The sequence below is a fragment of the Polypterus senegalus genome, chromosome 3 (assembly GCF_016835505.1).
Source record: "Polypterus senegalus isolate Bchr_013 chromosome 3, ASM1683550v1, whole genome shotgun sequence".
Lineage (NCBI taxonomy): Eukaryota > Metazoa > Chordata > Cladistia > Polypteriformes > Polypteridae > Polypterus > Polypterus senegalus.
In genome coordinates this window covers 19,400,653-19,419,298 of record NC_053156.1, presented here as the reverse complement: position 1 = coordinate 19,419,298, position 18,646 = coordinate 19,400,653, and the positions used below count along the sequence as shown (strand labels likewise).

The window sequence follows — 18,646 nt, the reverse complement described above, 5'->3', positions numbered from 1 at the left end:
TTGTGATTTTTACTTTCCTCCATGATCTTTCTAGTTATCTGTGTCATGAGTACTGCCAGAGCAGATACTTGATTTATCATTTGCTTTCCATGGAGCATGCTTGCAAATCCATTTCTATTGTTGAACTTGTACTATGCTGAAATACAGTAATTGTATCAGATGGTTTTGATGGAATCATTGACTGTTGCCATTTTAAAGGAAGGTACATCTTTCTGTCACTGGTGGTTAATTCTTTTGGTTTCATTTTTTTTTTCTTTTAGCTTACATGCCAATGTCGGCCGATGCCTGTAAGACGTATGACGTGATGTTTTCCAGCCCCGCGGAGTCTAGTGGCAACAGTACCTCTGCTCCTTCAGAGGATGTTGGCGTTAATGGCATGGATGCCTTGGATATTACCTTCCCACTATACGAGTCTCCTGGTTTAACAGGTTTGTAAACTGTTTGCATTTACCAGGCTTCTAAACATGGTGGATTGCGGTGAATCCAATGATGATCAAGTATTGCGCTTCAAGGGAGCCAGAGCACTGATGGCCCCCCAAGCCCCTTATGCTTTCTATCTGGCTGCTGTTTTGCCTTTTTTCCTCCTTTTATTCTCAACCTTATTTTGTGGTGAACTTGTTACCTCAGTGCTTCTCTCCTGATGACCTGACAGATTATGAGATCTGAGAGACTCCACACACTTAAAAGCCACATGCTTAAATAAGTTTGTCATCTAGCTCTTTTTCTTGATGTGTCATTGATTCTTACTTCAGTCTTGCAATCTGAAACTATGACAAGTCATCAGTTTTATCCTGGTCCAGGTAAAACACTTTTGACAGCCAAGAAAGCTTGTTTTCAAATACAATAACTGAATACATATACTTGTTACTTCATTTATAAAACTATTCTCTGCTTCTCAGCATACCATCTCTGTGGATGACTTGACATCTTCATTATTGGTATAGTGTTTCCCATAATTCAGTTTTACAGAACAGGCTGTTCAGTGTGACTTGGGGATGATTGACAGATTTCCATTCCACTTTTCCTTGACTGTTGCATAAGCCAAAGCAACACTTGTCATGTGACTTTTGAAGCATGTAATCAGTATGGACTGCAGCCATAAAATATTGTCATAAAATACGTAAAGTATCACTCTAGTTATATCAGCAAAACGTGCGTTGTAATAAAGAAACACAAAGCCTAATGTATAGGCCTGCATAGCTAAAGAACATTATCCTGTGATTAAGTAGTTTTAGTATAAAAATGTAAAATGCATTGAGTGTTCTGGAACATACAATTACAATAGCTTAGTTTGACTTTTTCTCTCCTGTAGATAAAGCACATAACTTAAGAGTTCTGATATTTCAGTTCATGTGGTGAAAATTGGCAAATTCTATAGCTAGTTGCAAAGTTCCAAGTGCCTATAGTATGAAGGTGGCATTGATTTACTCACATAGCTAGTCTGGACTGGCTTACCTGACATGCAGACAGTTTGTGTGTGAGATATTTGTCTGAACTTTCCTACTGGGTTTAGAAAGACTTCAAAAGACTTTTCTTTTGCAAAGGTAAACTTTTCAGTTACAATGATACCAGTACCATAATACATTCTCAGGTATATTTGTGGTCGTATGTAAGTGATGGTATTCTGTTTTTTGCCTGTAGCTGCTCTTCTTAGCCATGGTTGCATCTTTTGGTTGGTGGCAGTACTACAGTTTTGTTTTTACATTCAGTGTCCTTGGTTAATGGTAAAGTTACACCTGGTTGGGCAGCTGGTGATCTGTCAGCAATCTGAACGCATGGCTTTTATGTACTGTGTAACACCTTTTTTTGCACACTTGCTTTCCTTAGCAAGATATGGACTTATCGCCCCATCGTCCATCTCCAATACAGACAATCCTTTACTCTTCCAGTCCTGCACTGGTTAACCTTTGGAGTAAAAGGGATTGCTTCAGCCTATGTTACAACCATGCCCCAGGCTACGGTTACGTGGTCCCTCCTCTGGAGAACAGAAGTTATAGCTAGTTGTTGGATATTTAAATGGTGCCTTGAAGAACCAAGTTTGGTATGTCACTTAGCTTGTAATTGATCATTTTATCAGACAAGGCAAAGAGGCTCTGTGGCGAGGGAAATGAGACTCTTTAGCTAACGTGATTGGCAGCATCCGTGTAACTCAGGACTTTTGTTTCTGGCATAGCAAAAATGGATGTTAGTCTGTCCTACAGCAGTCTCCACTTGTTAGCTGGTCTCTCTCTCTCTGTTTCTCATTATATAATATATATAGATATACAGTATTGCCAAATTACATCACTGAATTTTTATTTTGACCAGGAAGTGTGAAAATGGTGCCACATTTAGTAACATATTTAACATCCATTGTGCAAAAATATATGAAGTAAATGCATGTTAGATATTTTGTCTGTCGTTAAAGTTACCAGAATACCTAAAGCGTGTTATAAAGAAATTTACAATAAAATGTAAATATTTTTCCATTTCATTATAGTGAAATTAAATATCCCTTTTATAGAAACTGCATTTGTAGAATTGAATAGAGGAAATGAAAGCCAAAGGTAACACACATAAAGCAAAGGTTGAAAAACTCATTCCCCTGCATTTTTTGCTACTCTTAATTATTTACCCCAATTTTCATCCACTCTTTTATTTTTGTAGGCGAATTTTGTATAAAGCTGTGGCAGGCCTACCTACTTTGTAAATTTCATTGTCCTCCCTGATGAGACTATGATTATTGGTAACATGACTGTAGAAGTATTACCCATTTCCATAAATGTTTCAGACAGAAAGATGCATACCTGTGCATATCTGCCTTGGTCTGAAGATGTATGGAAAATTGCATTATGAACTCATCTTTTCTCTGATGCACTTCACACTGGTATATTTGGCACGTATTTAATGAAGAAGACAACTGAGGTCCTGTAAGCCTGCTGTATTTCTCTTTCATCCCTTCATCACCTAATAATTGGTCTCCAGGCAACAAAACGGACATAGCAGCGATAGAAAACTTCCAGAGAAGAGCGACTAGGCTGATTTCAGGGCTACAGGGGTTGAATTATGAGGAAAGATTAAAAGAGCTGAGCCTTTACAGTTTAAGCAAAAGAAGATTAAGAGGTGACATGATTGAAGTGTTTAAAATTATGAAGGGAATCAGTACAGTGGATCAAGACTTGTATTTTAAAATGAGTTCATCAAGAATACGGGGACACAGTTGGAAACTTGTTAAGGGTAAATTTCACACAAACATTAGGAAGTTTTTCTTTACACAAAGAACTATAGATACTTCTGGACTTTTAAAACTCGACTTGATGTTTTTTTGGAAGAAATAAGTGGATAGGACTGGTGAGCTTTGTTGGGCTGAATGGCCTGTTCTCGTCCAGAGTGTTCTAATGTTCTAATACCTTATTGGGTGATGAGTGTACTTATGCGAAAATGGCTGGTGTTGCATCATTTAGGTAGGGGCTGAAGCGACTCCCCACAGTCTGTGTAAAGCTCTTTGAGTATACTGTATAGAAAAGCGTTACATACATGTAACTGGCTTATCCTCTTGTACATGTGGTTCTTCCCCTTTGGAGTAAGTTTCATTCTGTGGTTGGGGATAGACTGACTTCACAAAGCCGTTTCACCGTAGCCATTTTTGAATCCAGAACTGAACTTAAGGAATGCTACAGTAACTTGTAACCCAAAAAAAGACAATTTGCTTTCATTATTGAAGAGAATAACAGGTTTCTCCAATACCCTATTATCATTTAAACGTGACTAGTTATGGATGAGCTAAAGGAGTTTACCATTTGAATAGTAGAGGAATGGCTGCTGAAATTTGAGTGCAGTAGTCCTATGTGAATAATAAACAGTAAGTAATTTTAAGCAGTAATAGCCATTCACAGCATTAGAAATGTCTTTAGTATATTTGAAATCAATTTAAATATTGTAGAAAAAGGTATCAGTTTATACCCAAAACTTGGAAAATGAATGAGCAATTCCAAACGTTTGAATGCTAGGGGGTATATATACACGTTGTTCTTCTTTATCATTTTTCTTTTTGTTTTGTTGCCATTGTATTACTGTCACTAGTCCATAAGAGGGACATGATACAATTTTTTATCTTTATATGAAAAACCAGATATTATTAAATTTGCTTATTATTTTGATCTTTGTATGTGGTTACCAAATAAATTTTCAAATGGACTAGGGCAGTCAGTGGTGGATCTACAAGCATCTTTGTAAAGGTGACATGTCACATTTGTTGATTATTATTGTAAAGTCTAAAAAACTTTCTTTTTCCCCTTGAGAACAATGTTTTTCTCTTGTCCCATTAAGGAGAAGGTGACTCTACAGTGGAACAGCCTGTTTCCAAGGAAAACCTAAGAGAGTCATTGAAAAAGCACTTGGAGTTTTGCTTCTCAAGGTAAAATTTTAAAATATGTATTTGTAGACTTTTTTTTTAATTTAACTTCCTGTGTATCCCTGAGCAAGCCTTCTAATTTGCTTGTGCTCCACTTGTACAAATATGGAAATTCTGCACTTCAGCCTCTGATATAGTTCCTTTAAAATAAAAGCCCTATTCAAAAAAGTGTCATTCATTTTAATCCTCTCAACATTTTTTTTAATGTTTAGAATACCAAAGCATTTTTTTCATTTAAAGATCACTTGTGCATCATTCATTTACAGTATTTTTTTTTTAAAGTATTTATCTTCACCAATGATAATTTTAATAACTTGTAAGCTAGCAACTCATTTTGTATGAACTACTTATAAACTATTTTCAGTGAAAGTAGTTGAATACCATTTTGTTTTCTTCCTTGTTTATTTTAAAGAGAAAATCTATCCAAAGACCTTTATCTCATGTCCCAGATGGATAGTGACCAATTTGTTCCTATTTGGACCATTGCCAGCATGGAGGGAATAAAAGTATTGACCACAGATATGGAACTCATTCTGGATGTCCTACGTTGTAAGTATTCTTTTTCTCAGTTTTATTTAATATGCCTGTGTTCATTTGTTGTATATTAGATATTGAGCATGAATATAGTCAGGTAAATGCTATCACAAAATATATGGCCATAGCAGATAAATGTAGTAGGGGCAAATTCAAATGAAATCATATTTTGTTGTATAGTACTAAAGTAACAGTAGATAGACATAACCCAAAGCAAGTCAAGAATCACAATTTAGGGAATCATGCGATCTTTCATCAGAAAAAAATCGGAAGTTTAAAAATTGTGTTTAACCAGAAAAGCAACAAAGATCTAATTGGTAGAAAAATAACACTTTATATAACCTCAAATCCAATGTACAGTAATCCCTCGCTATATCGCGCTTCGACTTTTGCGGCTTCACTCTATCGCGGATTTTAAATGTAAGCACATCTAAATATATATCACGGATTTTTCGCTGGTTCGCTTTCTGCGACAGTGGGTTTTAATTTAGGTTACATGCTTCCTCAGTTTGATTGCCCAGTTGATTTCATACAAGGGACGCTATTGGCGGATGGCTTAGAAGCTACCCAATCAGAGCATGTATTACATATTAACTAAAACTCCTCAATGCTAAAAGATACGCTTCCCGCGTGGCGCTTGTTTTGTTTGCTTCTCTCTGACTCTCTCTGCCTGACGGAGGGGGTGTGAGCAGAGGGGGCTGTTTACACAGTGGCTGTTTGCCTCGAAGATAGGACGCTCCTCTACAAAATGCCGCTTTATCGCAGTGCTTCTATATACTTAAAAGTTTGTATTGATTTTTTGGTTGTTTGCTTTTCTTAGCGAGTGCTCTCTCTGACATTATCTGCTCTTCACGGTGCTCCTTTGAAGATAAGATATGTTTGCATTCTTTTAATTGTGAGAAAGAACTGCCATCTCTGTCTTGTAATGAAGCACAGTTTAAACGTTTGACTAAAGGGTGTTATTTCATGTCTAGAGGGCTCTAATAATGTTAACAGTGTGGGAGAGTTTATAAGGGCTTAAAATATATAAAAATAACCATACAAACATATGGTTTCTACTTCGCGGAAATTCATTTATCGCGGCAGAGTCTTGAACGGATTAACCGCGAAAAACGAGGGTTGACTGTAATGCACTTGCCAATCTTTACATAGTCATATCGGTGATATGTAGTGTAAACCCAGGGAATTCTGGGATTCATTGACATGGCAACCTTCAACGCCCTTGCCAGGAATTTGCAGCACAGACAAGAAAACCAAAATGGAGTCAACAGTACAACATAAAACTTTCTTATGGAGTTGAGTCACATCGTATCTGTCAAAATTGAATTCTGTGGGTAACAAAACCCCTTAAAAGATGTGTGGATTGTCCCAAACACTTCAAGGAGGAATAAAAAAAATTAAAATAACAAATCATGACACTTAATAGACATTTTAAGGTAATTGGCCAATATGGGCAAGATTGGTTCTGTACGGTGATATGTGCAGATAGGTTGAAGCAATTAACATTTTAAAATGACAGGCTTTTACATTAGGTGCTTGGGTAGAAAAAGGCATTTTTTTTTTTTAAATTAGCCTGTAATTTCATTGTATGTATGGGTCTTGATTAGACTTCAACATTAATATGGTACATGAACTTGTTAGCTGCTGTTTTTGCAAGTATGGTAATTTGACGTTTTTTCCAGTAACAGTTTTGCAATTGGGCCTAAGGGAGAGGTGTGTTGTTTTATTTTAGAAGAATGAGTTTCCTATTAAACTGAAAGTACTGTATCCAAGGAAAGGTTAAATAAGAGGCTGCTAAATGTAGTCATGAGTGTTGAGGTATTACTGAATAATTTTGTAAATTACTATGGTTGTGTGAAATTTCGTTTTAATGTCTAATGTGAGCACCTCAAAGAATATAAAAGCTTCAAGTAGTCTTGTGGTGATGGACAATTTCAGCAGACAGTTGCCAGTTGATTACTTAAATTGCCGATGAACATTCCTTCCCTATGTGTGAATTAACACGTCGTAAATACCCTGTGTACATGTGCTTTCATCCTGATTGTTTTCAGATAGGTTGTAAACGCATTGTGTACACATTGCATTTACGCTAGAAAAACTTGGAGTGCTTTTTCAGTAGTAAATAAAAATTCTAATGACTTTCTCTCGCAAAGTGCAAATTGCCATTCTGGCAACTTGATTTGTTGTGAGGTTAAACATGGTAGGATTGCAGTTTTATGTGCTTTATGTTTTTGCTAATATTGAAGGCACACTGAAGAAATCTACAGAACCATATTATTTAGTGAATATGAGAGAGAATGTTCAGTGGTACTGCATTTTCTACACCCTTGCCAATGCCACAAGTGTGCCACTGTTAGTCTGGGTCCATAAACAAAATAAGGACTGACAAGAGAAAATTGTAACAGAGCATATGGAAATTGCTTGTTCCCAATAGAAGCTAGTTGACACTTGGATCTGTCGTGGCAAGTGTCAAGTCGGCTGTGATAGTTGGTCAGCTGCAACAACATCCAACAGAGACAACAAACTCCCACAGACGGTGCCCTGTAGCTCACTGGTTTGGCGTTCTCGACACCGTATGTCCAACCACCGGCACGTCCACGTATTCTTACTTGATAGTTAACTCCATGCCAGAATCGGCTCTTTAAGTGTAAACTTCTGTTTGAAGTTTACCATTGATATAAACAAATTTCTCATAATAAAAGCTGAAATGTAGTTATCTAGTCGACAGCTTTACTGATATTTCCCTTTTTCTTCACCTCTGACATGTGCCCTCATCAGTTACCATCTAAACCAATAAAATAAGAACATAGATACCAGAGTTTACTTTTATGTTTAAAGCATTCTAAATATAATTACATAACAATTTAATAACATACATAATAAAATAAACTGTTTCAATTCAATCACTATTATCACCTTGTAACTCGTGTTTTAAAGGGCTCCACTTATTATGGTTATAAATTAACGTATCCTTTGTTGTCAGGATGAATTGGTTCAAACTTAAGGTAACTACCTAGCAGTTAGCAATTTGTGCTATGCATACCTAAACCAACTCAACTCCACTGTGGTGAAGGGCTGTACATCTTTCACAATAAACTTTGCCACAGCCCCGTGGCATTCTTTCCTTCATAGTTTTTCCTCATCAAGTGATGGAGAATGGTGTGGGGGTCTGAATTCTGTTATCCACTGACTGAGATGCTACTTTCTGATGCTGTCTGAACACAAAGTAAAGCTGCTGCTCACTTTGTATGTCCTTGGTGAATAACTACTGACTTGACTTTTATGACGATGACTAGTGTTACCTTGACTTGCTGATGTCTAGACAGTGGCATTTTCAGTTTGGCTAATTCCAGCAGCTTTGGAGCTTAGAGGCTGCAGTGTGAGTACGTTTCAGCAGCCGCTGTCTTGATATAGTCAAAAACGCTGCACTGCTTCACATTTTTGTAATGTGTTTCAAGAGGTTGCTAGTGTTACCCTTTTTTATACATGCAACTACCTTTTTACACACAATGCATTTATCTGCATTACCATTACATTTACTAAGTGAGCCCATACTTTTGTGTACTTTAGCTTATCTGTCATGATGACTGGAGATCACAAAATGTAAACATGCAGCTTTGAGACTAAAACGCGATCGCCTGTAGTCAAATTTAAAAACGCAGCTAATGTTAGAATGAATTAACGTTACAAAAATACGAAGATCAGCCCTGTTTTTCCAGGAGCTTATTGATATTTTGGTACCGACCAGTCCGGAACCAGTACCTGTTTAATACCAGCTTTCGATATCCATCCCTACAGTGAACACACCCACCTCCCCCAAAATATCCCAAAGTCCCATTAACTTAGAGTTGGTCATACAAGCCATTAGAGCTTATCCTATCAGTATTGTCTGAACTTGCATATTCAGATAGATTTAATACAGTTGATTACTTTGGCTACTTCACTTGGCTCATTTGTTTGAAGCTAAAGTGTTGCCAAGTAGGCATGGTTGATTTCTTCCAATAAAGATATTCTGGATTCTTAATCCGCCAATTTGGCCTATGTGTGCTTTTCTTTACTAAACATGACATTTTTATATAATATGGCCATTGTCAATGAGCACAACCCTGTGGCCAAACTGAAAATTACAGAAATTGCAGAAAAGTCTTGGCTTGCTCAGTTAACATGGTGATCCCCACCCCAGCAATAACATTGTCCATATGCAATGTTTAAAGAAAGACTCCGCCAAAAAGTATTTTTTTAAATATTTTATTTCTTGCTCCATGTGTTTTGTGGTGGCGATTAAAAATTTATCTAATGTTTTCATGTAAATTGGAGTTAAGTTTATAATAGAATGGCAATCTGTGGTGACCAAAAAGAGCAATTTTATGTTGTATAGCCCACAGCGACACAAGGAGTGCCTCAATGGGCTTTTAAAAGGCCCTGTTTTGGCAGCACCCCAGTTTTGACTTCTAAGAAGACAAAACTCCCCACAAAACAATCTTGCAGGTGGGGAAAAAATTGAAGAAATTTTAAGAAAGGCAATGTAGAAAGATGCCCTCTTCCAGGTAGGTTTTGTATGCAGTGGATGTCAAAAAATGGGGTAAATACAATACTTAAAACAGAGCACAAGTACCGTAGATCCCGGAGTACAAGCCGACTCGGTATATTAGCCGACCCCGTTCTCTACCTACTAAATTACATGTATTTGCCGATGACTGGTATTTAAGCTGACCCACTTCTCCAAGCAAAATTTTCTACATTTCCTTAAAAGTGTCTCTTCAGGTATATTTATCATGTTTATCGGCGAGAATTTGAGACTGCCGGCATTTTTGATGGAAACCAGGAAGTGATTGCGGAGAAGTTTGGTAAAATGAAACCTTTGTGTTGAAACTATATACACAAATACGGTACATCGGCGGGTGGATTTCCGGAGACTCGTTATAAATTTGATTAACTTAAATACGCAATACAGTGGACCCTTGACTTACGAACTTAATTCGTTCGTGAAGGCTAACTCATAATGTGTTCCGAACCTCCCACTGCAACACTTACTTAACCTTTTCATAATAAAAAAGGGTTGTATAATGTGCATAATTTACCAAAACGTCAGTAATTTTTCTAATGTGCTAACCAAAAAGTTATAAAAAGTGCCTAGCCTACCAGAAGTAGGCTAGATTAAGCTAGGAGCATGGCGGCGTGCATGGTCTCAGCAGCTCAGGGCTCTCCTTTTCAGTGCACTTTTTTGTTGTTTTTGTACTTTTTTTTTTTTCCTTGTTTGTGCACAATCGGTTCGGTGAACATCCGTCAGAACCTTATAGACATCGGTGTCCAGAGCCAGACATCTGTTTCGAGTGTTTTTCATCACACGCACAACATCCCAGACTACATAGCGAGACCAGCGGGCTCTCCATGGATTGTTGTCGGGTCTAGGAGACGACACAGACGGAGGAGGGAAAGAAAGCAGAAGCGGGGCCGCAGATCCGGCGTTACGCTAAGGCTAAAAAAAAAACAACCTTACAAGCCCTATACAGAACTTTTTTTCTGCACTGAAGGAGCTGCTTTTAATTTCATTTTAGATTTGTAAAGTGACAATAAAAGGCATTCTATTTCAGAAACAACAAATTCATACTGTACTCACCATTTAATTTGACATCTTGGGGCTGCAGGAAGGCAGAAGGAGGAGAATGAAACAGAAAGTGGTTATTGTTTAGAAGGATCCTCCTTATGCAAATCTTTTCTTTATAAAATTGTCGAGATGGTGGATTTCGACATGCTGTACATATTAGCAAGATCGGTCACACGAACAGCACTCGCATATTTCCACACAATTTCCATCTTCGTTTCGATTGTGATCGCTTTCTTTACCTTCTCTTCCTTCCTTCCTTCCTTAGCAATTGTGTCTTGCTTGCATGATCTTAATGAATTATATATATATATATATATATATATATATATATATATATATATATATATATATATATATATATATATATATATATATACATACACATACATACATACATACATACAGTAATCCTCCTCGATCGCGGGGTTGCTTCCAGAACCCCCGATAGACGAAAATCCGCGAAGTAGAAACCATGTTTGTGTAGTTATTTTTATATATTTTAAGCCCTTATAAACTCTCCCACACTGTTAACATTATTAGAGCACTCTAGACATGAAATAACACCCTTTAGTCAAAAGTTTAAACTGTCCTCCATGACAAGACAGAGATGACAGTTTTTTCTCACAATTAAAAGAATGCAAATAGATCTTCTTCCCTTCAAAGGAGCAGAGAATTTCAGAGAGAGAGAGCGCTGGCAAAGAAAAGCAAACAATCAAAAAATCAATACTTGTGCTTTTAAGTTTGCTGCAGCATTTTTTAGAGGAGCGTTAGTATCTTCTAAGCAAACAGCCTCTGTGCAAACAGCCCCTCTGCTCACATCTCCTCCGTCAGGCGCAGAGAACGTCAGAGAGAGAGAGCGAGATTAAAGCAACAATTAAAAAATCAATACGTGTGCTTTTAAATATGCCGAGCACCGCAATAAAGCGGCATTTTTTTAGAGGAGCGTCAGTATCTTTTAAGCAAACAGCCCCTCTATCAGGCGCAGAGAATGTCAGAGAGGGTGAGAGAGAGGCAGAGACAAGCAAACAATCAAGCTCCGCGCGGGATGCATATCTTATAGCATTGAGGAGTTTTAGTTAATATGTAATACATGCTCTGATTGGGTAGCTTCTAAGCCATCCGCCAATAGCGTCCCTTGTATGAAATCAACAGGGCAAACAAACTGAGGAAGCGTGTAGCATAAATTAAAAGACCCACTGTCTGCAGAAATCCGCGAACCAGCGAAAAATCTGTGATATATATTTAGATGTGCTTACATTTAAAATCCGCGATAGTGAAACCGCGAAAGTCGAGGCGCGATATAGCGAGGGATTACTGTGTGTGTGTATATATATAGGTAAATCACTGCAATGACCGAAATTACATCCACAAACACATGTATCTGGGCTCCGACTGATGCTACTAATGCTCTCGGTTGTTGGTTTACAATCGCGCAAGCGGATACACGTGACCGGGTCGTAACGCAAGATGTTGATCGTAAATCAAAGCAAACATTTTTTTTTTTTAAACTTCCCGATAATTATAAATTTTATTCATAAAATCAACAACTAAAACACTTTTTTGGATAAACTCTTTATTTAATTTAAAGTACCGCCATGCAAAGTTACTTCTTCATCTGAAAGATGGCTCTGTGGTTTCGTCATTATTTACTTGCGTATTCATCGGCAAAACCGGCATTGCGCTGGAAATCTTGAATCTGAAACGATACTCGTTGTATAAACCGACCCCCAAACTCCAAGCCAAAAATCTAGGATGAAATTCTCGGTTTATATAACGGGATCTACGGTAATCCTCTGCACAGAGCCAGATCAGTCTGTCACAGCTACCTCAGAAATACAACACAATTGAATAGTACAAACCACTTTGTGCTCCTCACCAAGTGTATGCACATATCACCACAACAGTTCTTAAGGCAATAATAGATTATACCACTTAGTAAATGCTGAACTATCAGATCACTGGATCACAGCAAAGGATAGCAACGTCCATGGAAAAAATCTCATGTTACTCATATTGCATAATCAACTTCTCCATTTACCTAGTATGCAAAGCAAATACATTTCTAGTTAAAATATTGGTAAATAAGTGCTTCTGGAAAAATCGGCATTACATAAACGGGAACCACAATTTGAACAGGATTTAAACTTACTGAATTCATCCATCCATCACCAACCCGCTATATCCTGACTACAGGGTCACGGGGGTCTGCTGGAGCCAATCCCAGCCAACACAGGGTGCAAGGCAGGAAACAAACCCCGGGCAGGGCGCCAGCTCACTGCAGAACTTAATGAATTGAAGACAGTATTCTGGACCAATTAATGATGTAGGAAAGATGGATCTTCACAACAAAAGTTCTGTCCTATATAAATTGCATTTCATGTTTATGCCCTGCTTTTCTAGTGGATTTTTTTTCCTCTGGTAGGTTTTGGTCACTATAAATGCCCATTCTATCAATTTTTTTTTTTTAAATTTCTGTTCTCTATGAAAACATAAAATGAACATTTTGTCATGGCCATCGCTACAAAAAAAAAATGTAATTAACCCAGAGAAAAATGTAATTCTTGGGTGGAGTAAACATCACCAGTGGACCATGTTATTTCCAGATGTGGGGTATCACTATTTTAACTAAATAAGCCAACTTTGCTTTTCTAAAATTCTTGTCATTTCCAAATTGCCAACAGGGGTGTCCCAATTCTTAATGGCCGTATACTGTAACATGATATGAAAGTACTGTACCTTAATGTAGAAAGGACAGTTTAGCAAGCTGAAAATTTTAGACATCGCCCGATCTTACACTTAAGCTTTTTGGAACTGATATGTCATTTAATCATAGAAAATCTATTTTACTACTGCCTTCTTGACCAGGATTCCTTTAATTAAGAATTAAACAGGAAGTGCACATAACTGCATTTTCTCCATGAAACATGCAGAATATTTTGAAAAATTTAACTGTATTGCTTATTTACTGTTACAGCTTCACCTATGGTACAGGTTGATGAAAAAGGGGAGAAAGTGCGACCCAACCATAAACGCTGCATCATTATCTTACGTGAAGTGCCCGAGACCACCCCTGTTGAGGTAATTATTTTATTATTATTATTTTTTATTTTTTTAACTTGTTGGCCTAATCCAGTGGCATTGTGTTCTTTTTACTTTTAGTTTGGATGTTCAATGATGTTTGCTTATTTACTTATAATGAGCATGCTTTGAATTGGTTAAAACACAATTTTTGTTCTTGCTGCTTTACAGTAATTGCCTCCTTCAACCAACAGCATAACTTATTTAACCATAAGTTTAGTTTGCAAGATTACAGAGGTGTGTGTTGTGCCTCAAGATAATTTTTGTCATGACTGAAAATGGTTGCTTTTATCCTCTTGTCATGTAGGAAGTTGAGGCCTTGTTCAAAAATGAAAACTGCCCCAAAGTGATCAGTGTGGAGTTTGCTCACAACAACAACTGGTACATAACATTCCAGTCTGATACGGATGCACAGCAGGTAATACCATTACTACTAAGAATACCATAGCTGTCATGTGGGTAGTCTTGAGTTTTCTCACTTTGTGATGAATGTCACATTTCTTGGTATGTGTCCTGTTAAGACTAGAAAAAAATGTGTTTGTTTTGTTTCAGGCATACAAGTATTTAAGAGAAGAAGTGAAAACATTTCAGGGAAAGCCAATCATGGTGAGTGAAATCTGAAGGCTTGTGTTATTTGCAGTGTACCTTGCTTTTTAACATGGTGCTGGCATCTGATATGTGCACAACCATTTGTGCCATTCAGTCATGATCTTGTGCATCTTCCCCCAGTGATGATCAGTACCGCGCATTGAAGGGCACCAGGAGCCACAACTATGGCGCTATCTTTCTCTGCTGTCCTTTTTAAAAAATTTTTCTAACTTGTATTCTCTCTCTTTATCACCACATTCTGCCACCTCTTTCTACATGCTGCTACTTTCCATTCTTTTCTGCCTCATAGCTGTACTGCTCCTGTCCTTATGACCAGTAAGATTATGAGATCTGAGGGGATAATGAGATGGGACATTGGTCCAGTTCAAAGTGTTTTACCGTACAGTAACAAAAACAAACAATTTAGTACTATACTAATAGTTGGGCTTATGTTATGTAAAAGTAAAGAAATTTACAGATGAGTTGTTAGTCTCTATGCAGAAACCAAAAACCTCCTGCTTCTGTCTTGTTAGATTTGACCTGGACTTTGGAGCAATGGGTATATTATCAACACTGACAGACTTCAATATACAAACAGCACATGATAACACACTCTAGTCAGTAGCATATGCAATTATAGACCAGTTAGCCTGCTCTTGAAGAGACTTTGTGTTATAATTAGTACGTTTTTCTCTTATGTGTTCTGTTTCTGAGCCAGTCAAGAATATAATGCACCTTCTAAGAATAACCACTGCTGAATTGACACTTACCTGTTTGCTTTTCAGGCCAGGATAAAAGCCATCAACACGTTCTTTGCCAAGAATGGTTACCGTGGGCTAGACTCAAGTGTGTACCCCCAGCAAACACAAACTCAGACACAGTACACCTCACCTCTTTTCATGCAGCCTGTTTACAGTCCCCAACACCAGTACCTGTACAGCATGGTACCTCAGCCTTGGCCGTCATCACCTGCTCCATACTTTGAAACTCCACTGGTGAGTATAGATTGTAAAGAAAATTTGCTGTTCTTGAGCAGCAGGGATGATTCTTTTATTATCAAGAGGCCTTTGTTTTGGCTGAAATGTACCAAGTGGGAAATTTTCAGACACCTGGATTTTTTTTTTTTTTTTGTGTGTCTTATTTTTATTCATAGACTTGTTTGGCTGATGCGTTTGTCTAGGATGACTTGCAGCATTTATTATAGAACTAGACTTTAAGCCCGTTACAATAAGGGGCGCTAGAACAGTCGTGCATGAACATTAGTTGGAATCCGTCTATATTAAATGGCAAATGATCTTGTATGTGGCTGTAATATGCGTCACTGTATTGTGTGCCTTTAATTTTCTCTTGCAGTAATACTGGTTTGTATTTCCATAAAATGCCTGTTATTTTCTCTGACATTAATACACTGGAACCTCGGTTTACAACCATAATTCGTTCCAAAACTCTGGTCGAACCCAATTTGGTCGTGAACCCAAGTAATTCAAATCCCCCCCCCCACCCCCATAGGATTGTATGCAAATACAGCTCGTACGGTTTGGAATGGATTAATTGTATGTAAATATATATTTTAAGTTTTTAATCACAAATATAGTTGAGTATACCATAGAATGCACAGCGTAATAGTAAACTAAATGTAAAAACATTGAATAACACTGAGAAAACCTTGAACAGAGAAAACTAACACTGCAAGAGTTCACACTATAGCACTACGAACCGCTTGCTAAAAACACTTTTTTTAATGAGTTTTAAGCACAGGGAAAAAATTAACATTTGAAAAATCCGTAATTTAATAAACAACCAGGAAAATTAACATTGCAACAATGCACGTGCGCCCACTGTGTGTGTGTATGTCTCTCTCTCTCTCTCGTGCGCCTGTGTGTGTCTTGGGACTTGGGAGTGAAATGACTTAAGACAGACCAAACAAATATTGATGCAAACTGAATACCACCTAAAGAAAAGTTCTTTGATTTCTTGTACTCGTTTAACTTTAACATCATCTTCAATCAGCAGTATGCTACATTGATGCCTGCATCTCCATTAGTACAAAGTATGGAGTGACTTTGCGCTCTGATGTGTTGTAAGCTATGTTGGTTGAGCCACAGGTTGATATCAAACTTTATTAATTTTCAGAGCCTTGGATTGTTGTGTATGTCTAGAAATGAGAACATCCACATCTAGCTGCCTCTACAAGAGCGCCAGATTTAGCTGCTTCTCAAAATCACCCTAGACAAAATAAGTATCACCAGTGGGGGTCCTCAGGTAGTCCTAGCTCTCTTTAGTGTAGAGATTGCAAGTGCAGATGATAATGCTGAATGTTGAACTTCCAGGTATCAATAGCTTATTGATCTTTGTTGGCATTGTGTTACAATGGTGAGGTATCTGGGGATCTCCAAGAACCAGAACCAACATCTTGCAGCCAGCTGCACTTCAGAAGCAACACTTTGTCTCCTGCGTTGTCAGTGACACTTGCTGTTTTATGCAGTACTTTTTAATGTAGCAGATTGGTGTAGAAGATGACTGATTAAAAATTTAATTGTTTCCCATGAAGGCAAGATTGCACTTATTTTAATGTTTCTTTCTGCAGTCCATCCTTTTAAGTTTGTCTAGGTCATGTTTTACTGTTAGTTAATATATCCAATACTTATCACCCTCCTTTTCACTATTCCCTAGGCTCCTTTTCCCAATAGCAGTTTTGTTAATGGCTTTAGCCCTGCGGGAAGTTACAAGTCGAGCACCAGCTCACTGAGCCTTGGTCGCCCATTTCATAGAAGTCGGTAAGTGCTTACTGTTAATGTGTTTCTTGTTTTGGTGATTGTTATATAAATCATTGGCATACATTCAGCTAGCATGGATTTCATAATTCTGAAAAGTCAGCTACTTGCCTGCTCTCCTTCTTTGTCTGACATTTCACTTACAGGTCTATCTTGCACAACACCTTATATGGCCTAGAATTGCTTTAATCCTTGCCGATATCGTTTTTTCATTTTGCTAAGATTTCTCCTTCACCCCAGTCCACTTCCAGGTTCTGTTACTGGTGTGGCCAGGGCTGTGGAGTCGGTTCACAAAACATTTGATTCTGACTCCTCAATTTATGGATCGTACCCTGACTTCTCTAATGTAAGCCAATATACAGTACTGATCAAAGGTTTGAGGTCACCGAGGAATTTTTGTGCTTTTAATAGAAGTTAGTACATTTTTATCAAGATACTATTAAATTGATTTAAAAATACAGCCAATGCATTACTAGTGTGTATAATGGCAAATACTACTTGAAATGACTTGATTTTTAATTTATTACTCACATAGGTAGGCAAAGACCCATTTTCAATAATAGTTCCTTCGATGTCCTAATGGTAAACTCCCTTAGCATATCCTTAGTCATGTGTTAATGCTAATTGGTTATTAGTGAAACCTTTCTAACTGCATTAATACCACTAAAACTTGTTATGTTCACTTGTGTTAACTTGGTATATTTTACAAATCCTTTTCTGACTCCATAGCCCTGGGTGTCAAGTTTAAATTTATCATATTTAGTACAGTGAAATTCTTAACTTGCATGTGTGTTTTGTTTTAAAACCTCCTTTGTGTTAACCCATATACTCTTTGAAATCTTTGTCTACCAAGACAAGCTGTTTTGATCCAATGTTCAGCATCAAGCCTGAGAAATGCTCGGGATGATACTCTGCCGCTATCTAGTGGATAAAATGACAACATGATGCAAATAAATCATTTGTATTTCAGTTTTTCACCATTTTATGGTAGCTCATCAATATTCATGTGTATGGCGGAGCCTTCAACCAAAACAATTGTATGATAAATGACACTGTAATGCCAGTTGTAGAACAAATGAAACTGAAGCATTAGTTCAGTCAAGCAATAGTGATGATAAAGTGAATAGTTCAGCAGACGTTGACATGGATAGTGAAACAGATGGGTAAGGGCACTGTACTACTGAACCACCAGGAAATGCCTGGCGAATTCGGTCCATTGAAGATTCACTGTGGTGCAAGTAGGTAGATGGCAAAGATGAAAGTTACTGCGATCAAATGAAAGATCAAAAAGACGTTGGCTCTCTAAGCACTGTTCACAATGTAGTAACTATCAATGTCGGTGTTAGGGGAAAATATGGAAGTCACTAATCCATGCTCTGTCGTAGCCTACAATAACCCAATGAGTGGCATCGCTCATACAGCTCAGGCACTGACATTCTACCATCTCACGCACAAGCAACAGGAAGAGGGCAAAAGAAACATTTCTACTGTCCTGATTGTGCCTTTGGGTCATGCGTCGGTGTCTTTCTCAAAACATATCAAATGATAGATGTAAACTAGATCTATATCACTACAGCAGTGGACACTAGAAAAACCTTACCTACTGTATTTGTTGTCATTTTAGTACTTAAATGTTTTTTGTTACACACAACACTTTCTTGTTGTAAAAAA

At 37.6% G+C, this 18,646-nt stretch overlaps 1 protein-coding gene and 1 pseudogene across 4 annotated transcripts in view; one reads left to right on the top strand and one right to left on the bottom strand.

Annotated features, from left to right (window-relative positions):
- The window catches only part of larp4ab (La ribonucleoprotein 4Ab), a 120,357-nt gene that overhangs the window by 79,897 nt on the left and 21,814 nt on the right, over positions 1-18,646 (top strand). For all 4 annotated transcript variants that reach the window (XM_039746729.1, XM_039746732.1, XM_039746730.1 and 1 more), the window contains exons 3-10: positions 261-428; positions 4,309-4,396; positions 4,806-4,942; positions 13,510-13,613; positions 13,921-14,031; positions 14,166-14,219; positions 14,987-15,196; positions 16,875-16,978. In XM_039746729.1, the coding sequence (XP_039602663.1) occupies positions 261-428; positions 4,309-4,396; positions 4,806-4,942; positions 13,510-13,613; positions 13,921-14,031; positions 14,166-14,219; positions 14,987-15,196; positions 16,875-16,978 (976 nt within the window). The remainder of the gene's footprint in view (positions 1-260; positions 429-4,308; positions 4,397-4,805; positions 4,943-13,509; positions 13,614-13,920; positions 14,032-14,165; positions 14,220-14,986; positions 15,197-16,874; positions 16,979-18,646) is intronic.
- LOC120526728 lies at positions 15,461-16,619 on the bottom strand (annotated as a pseudogene).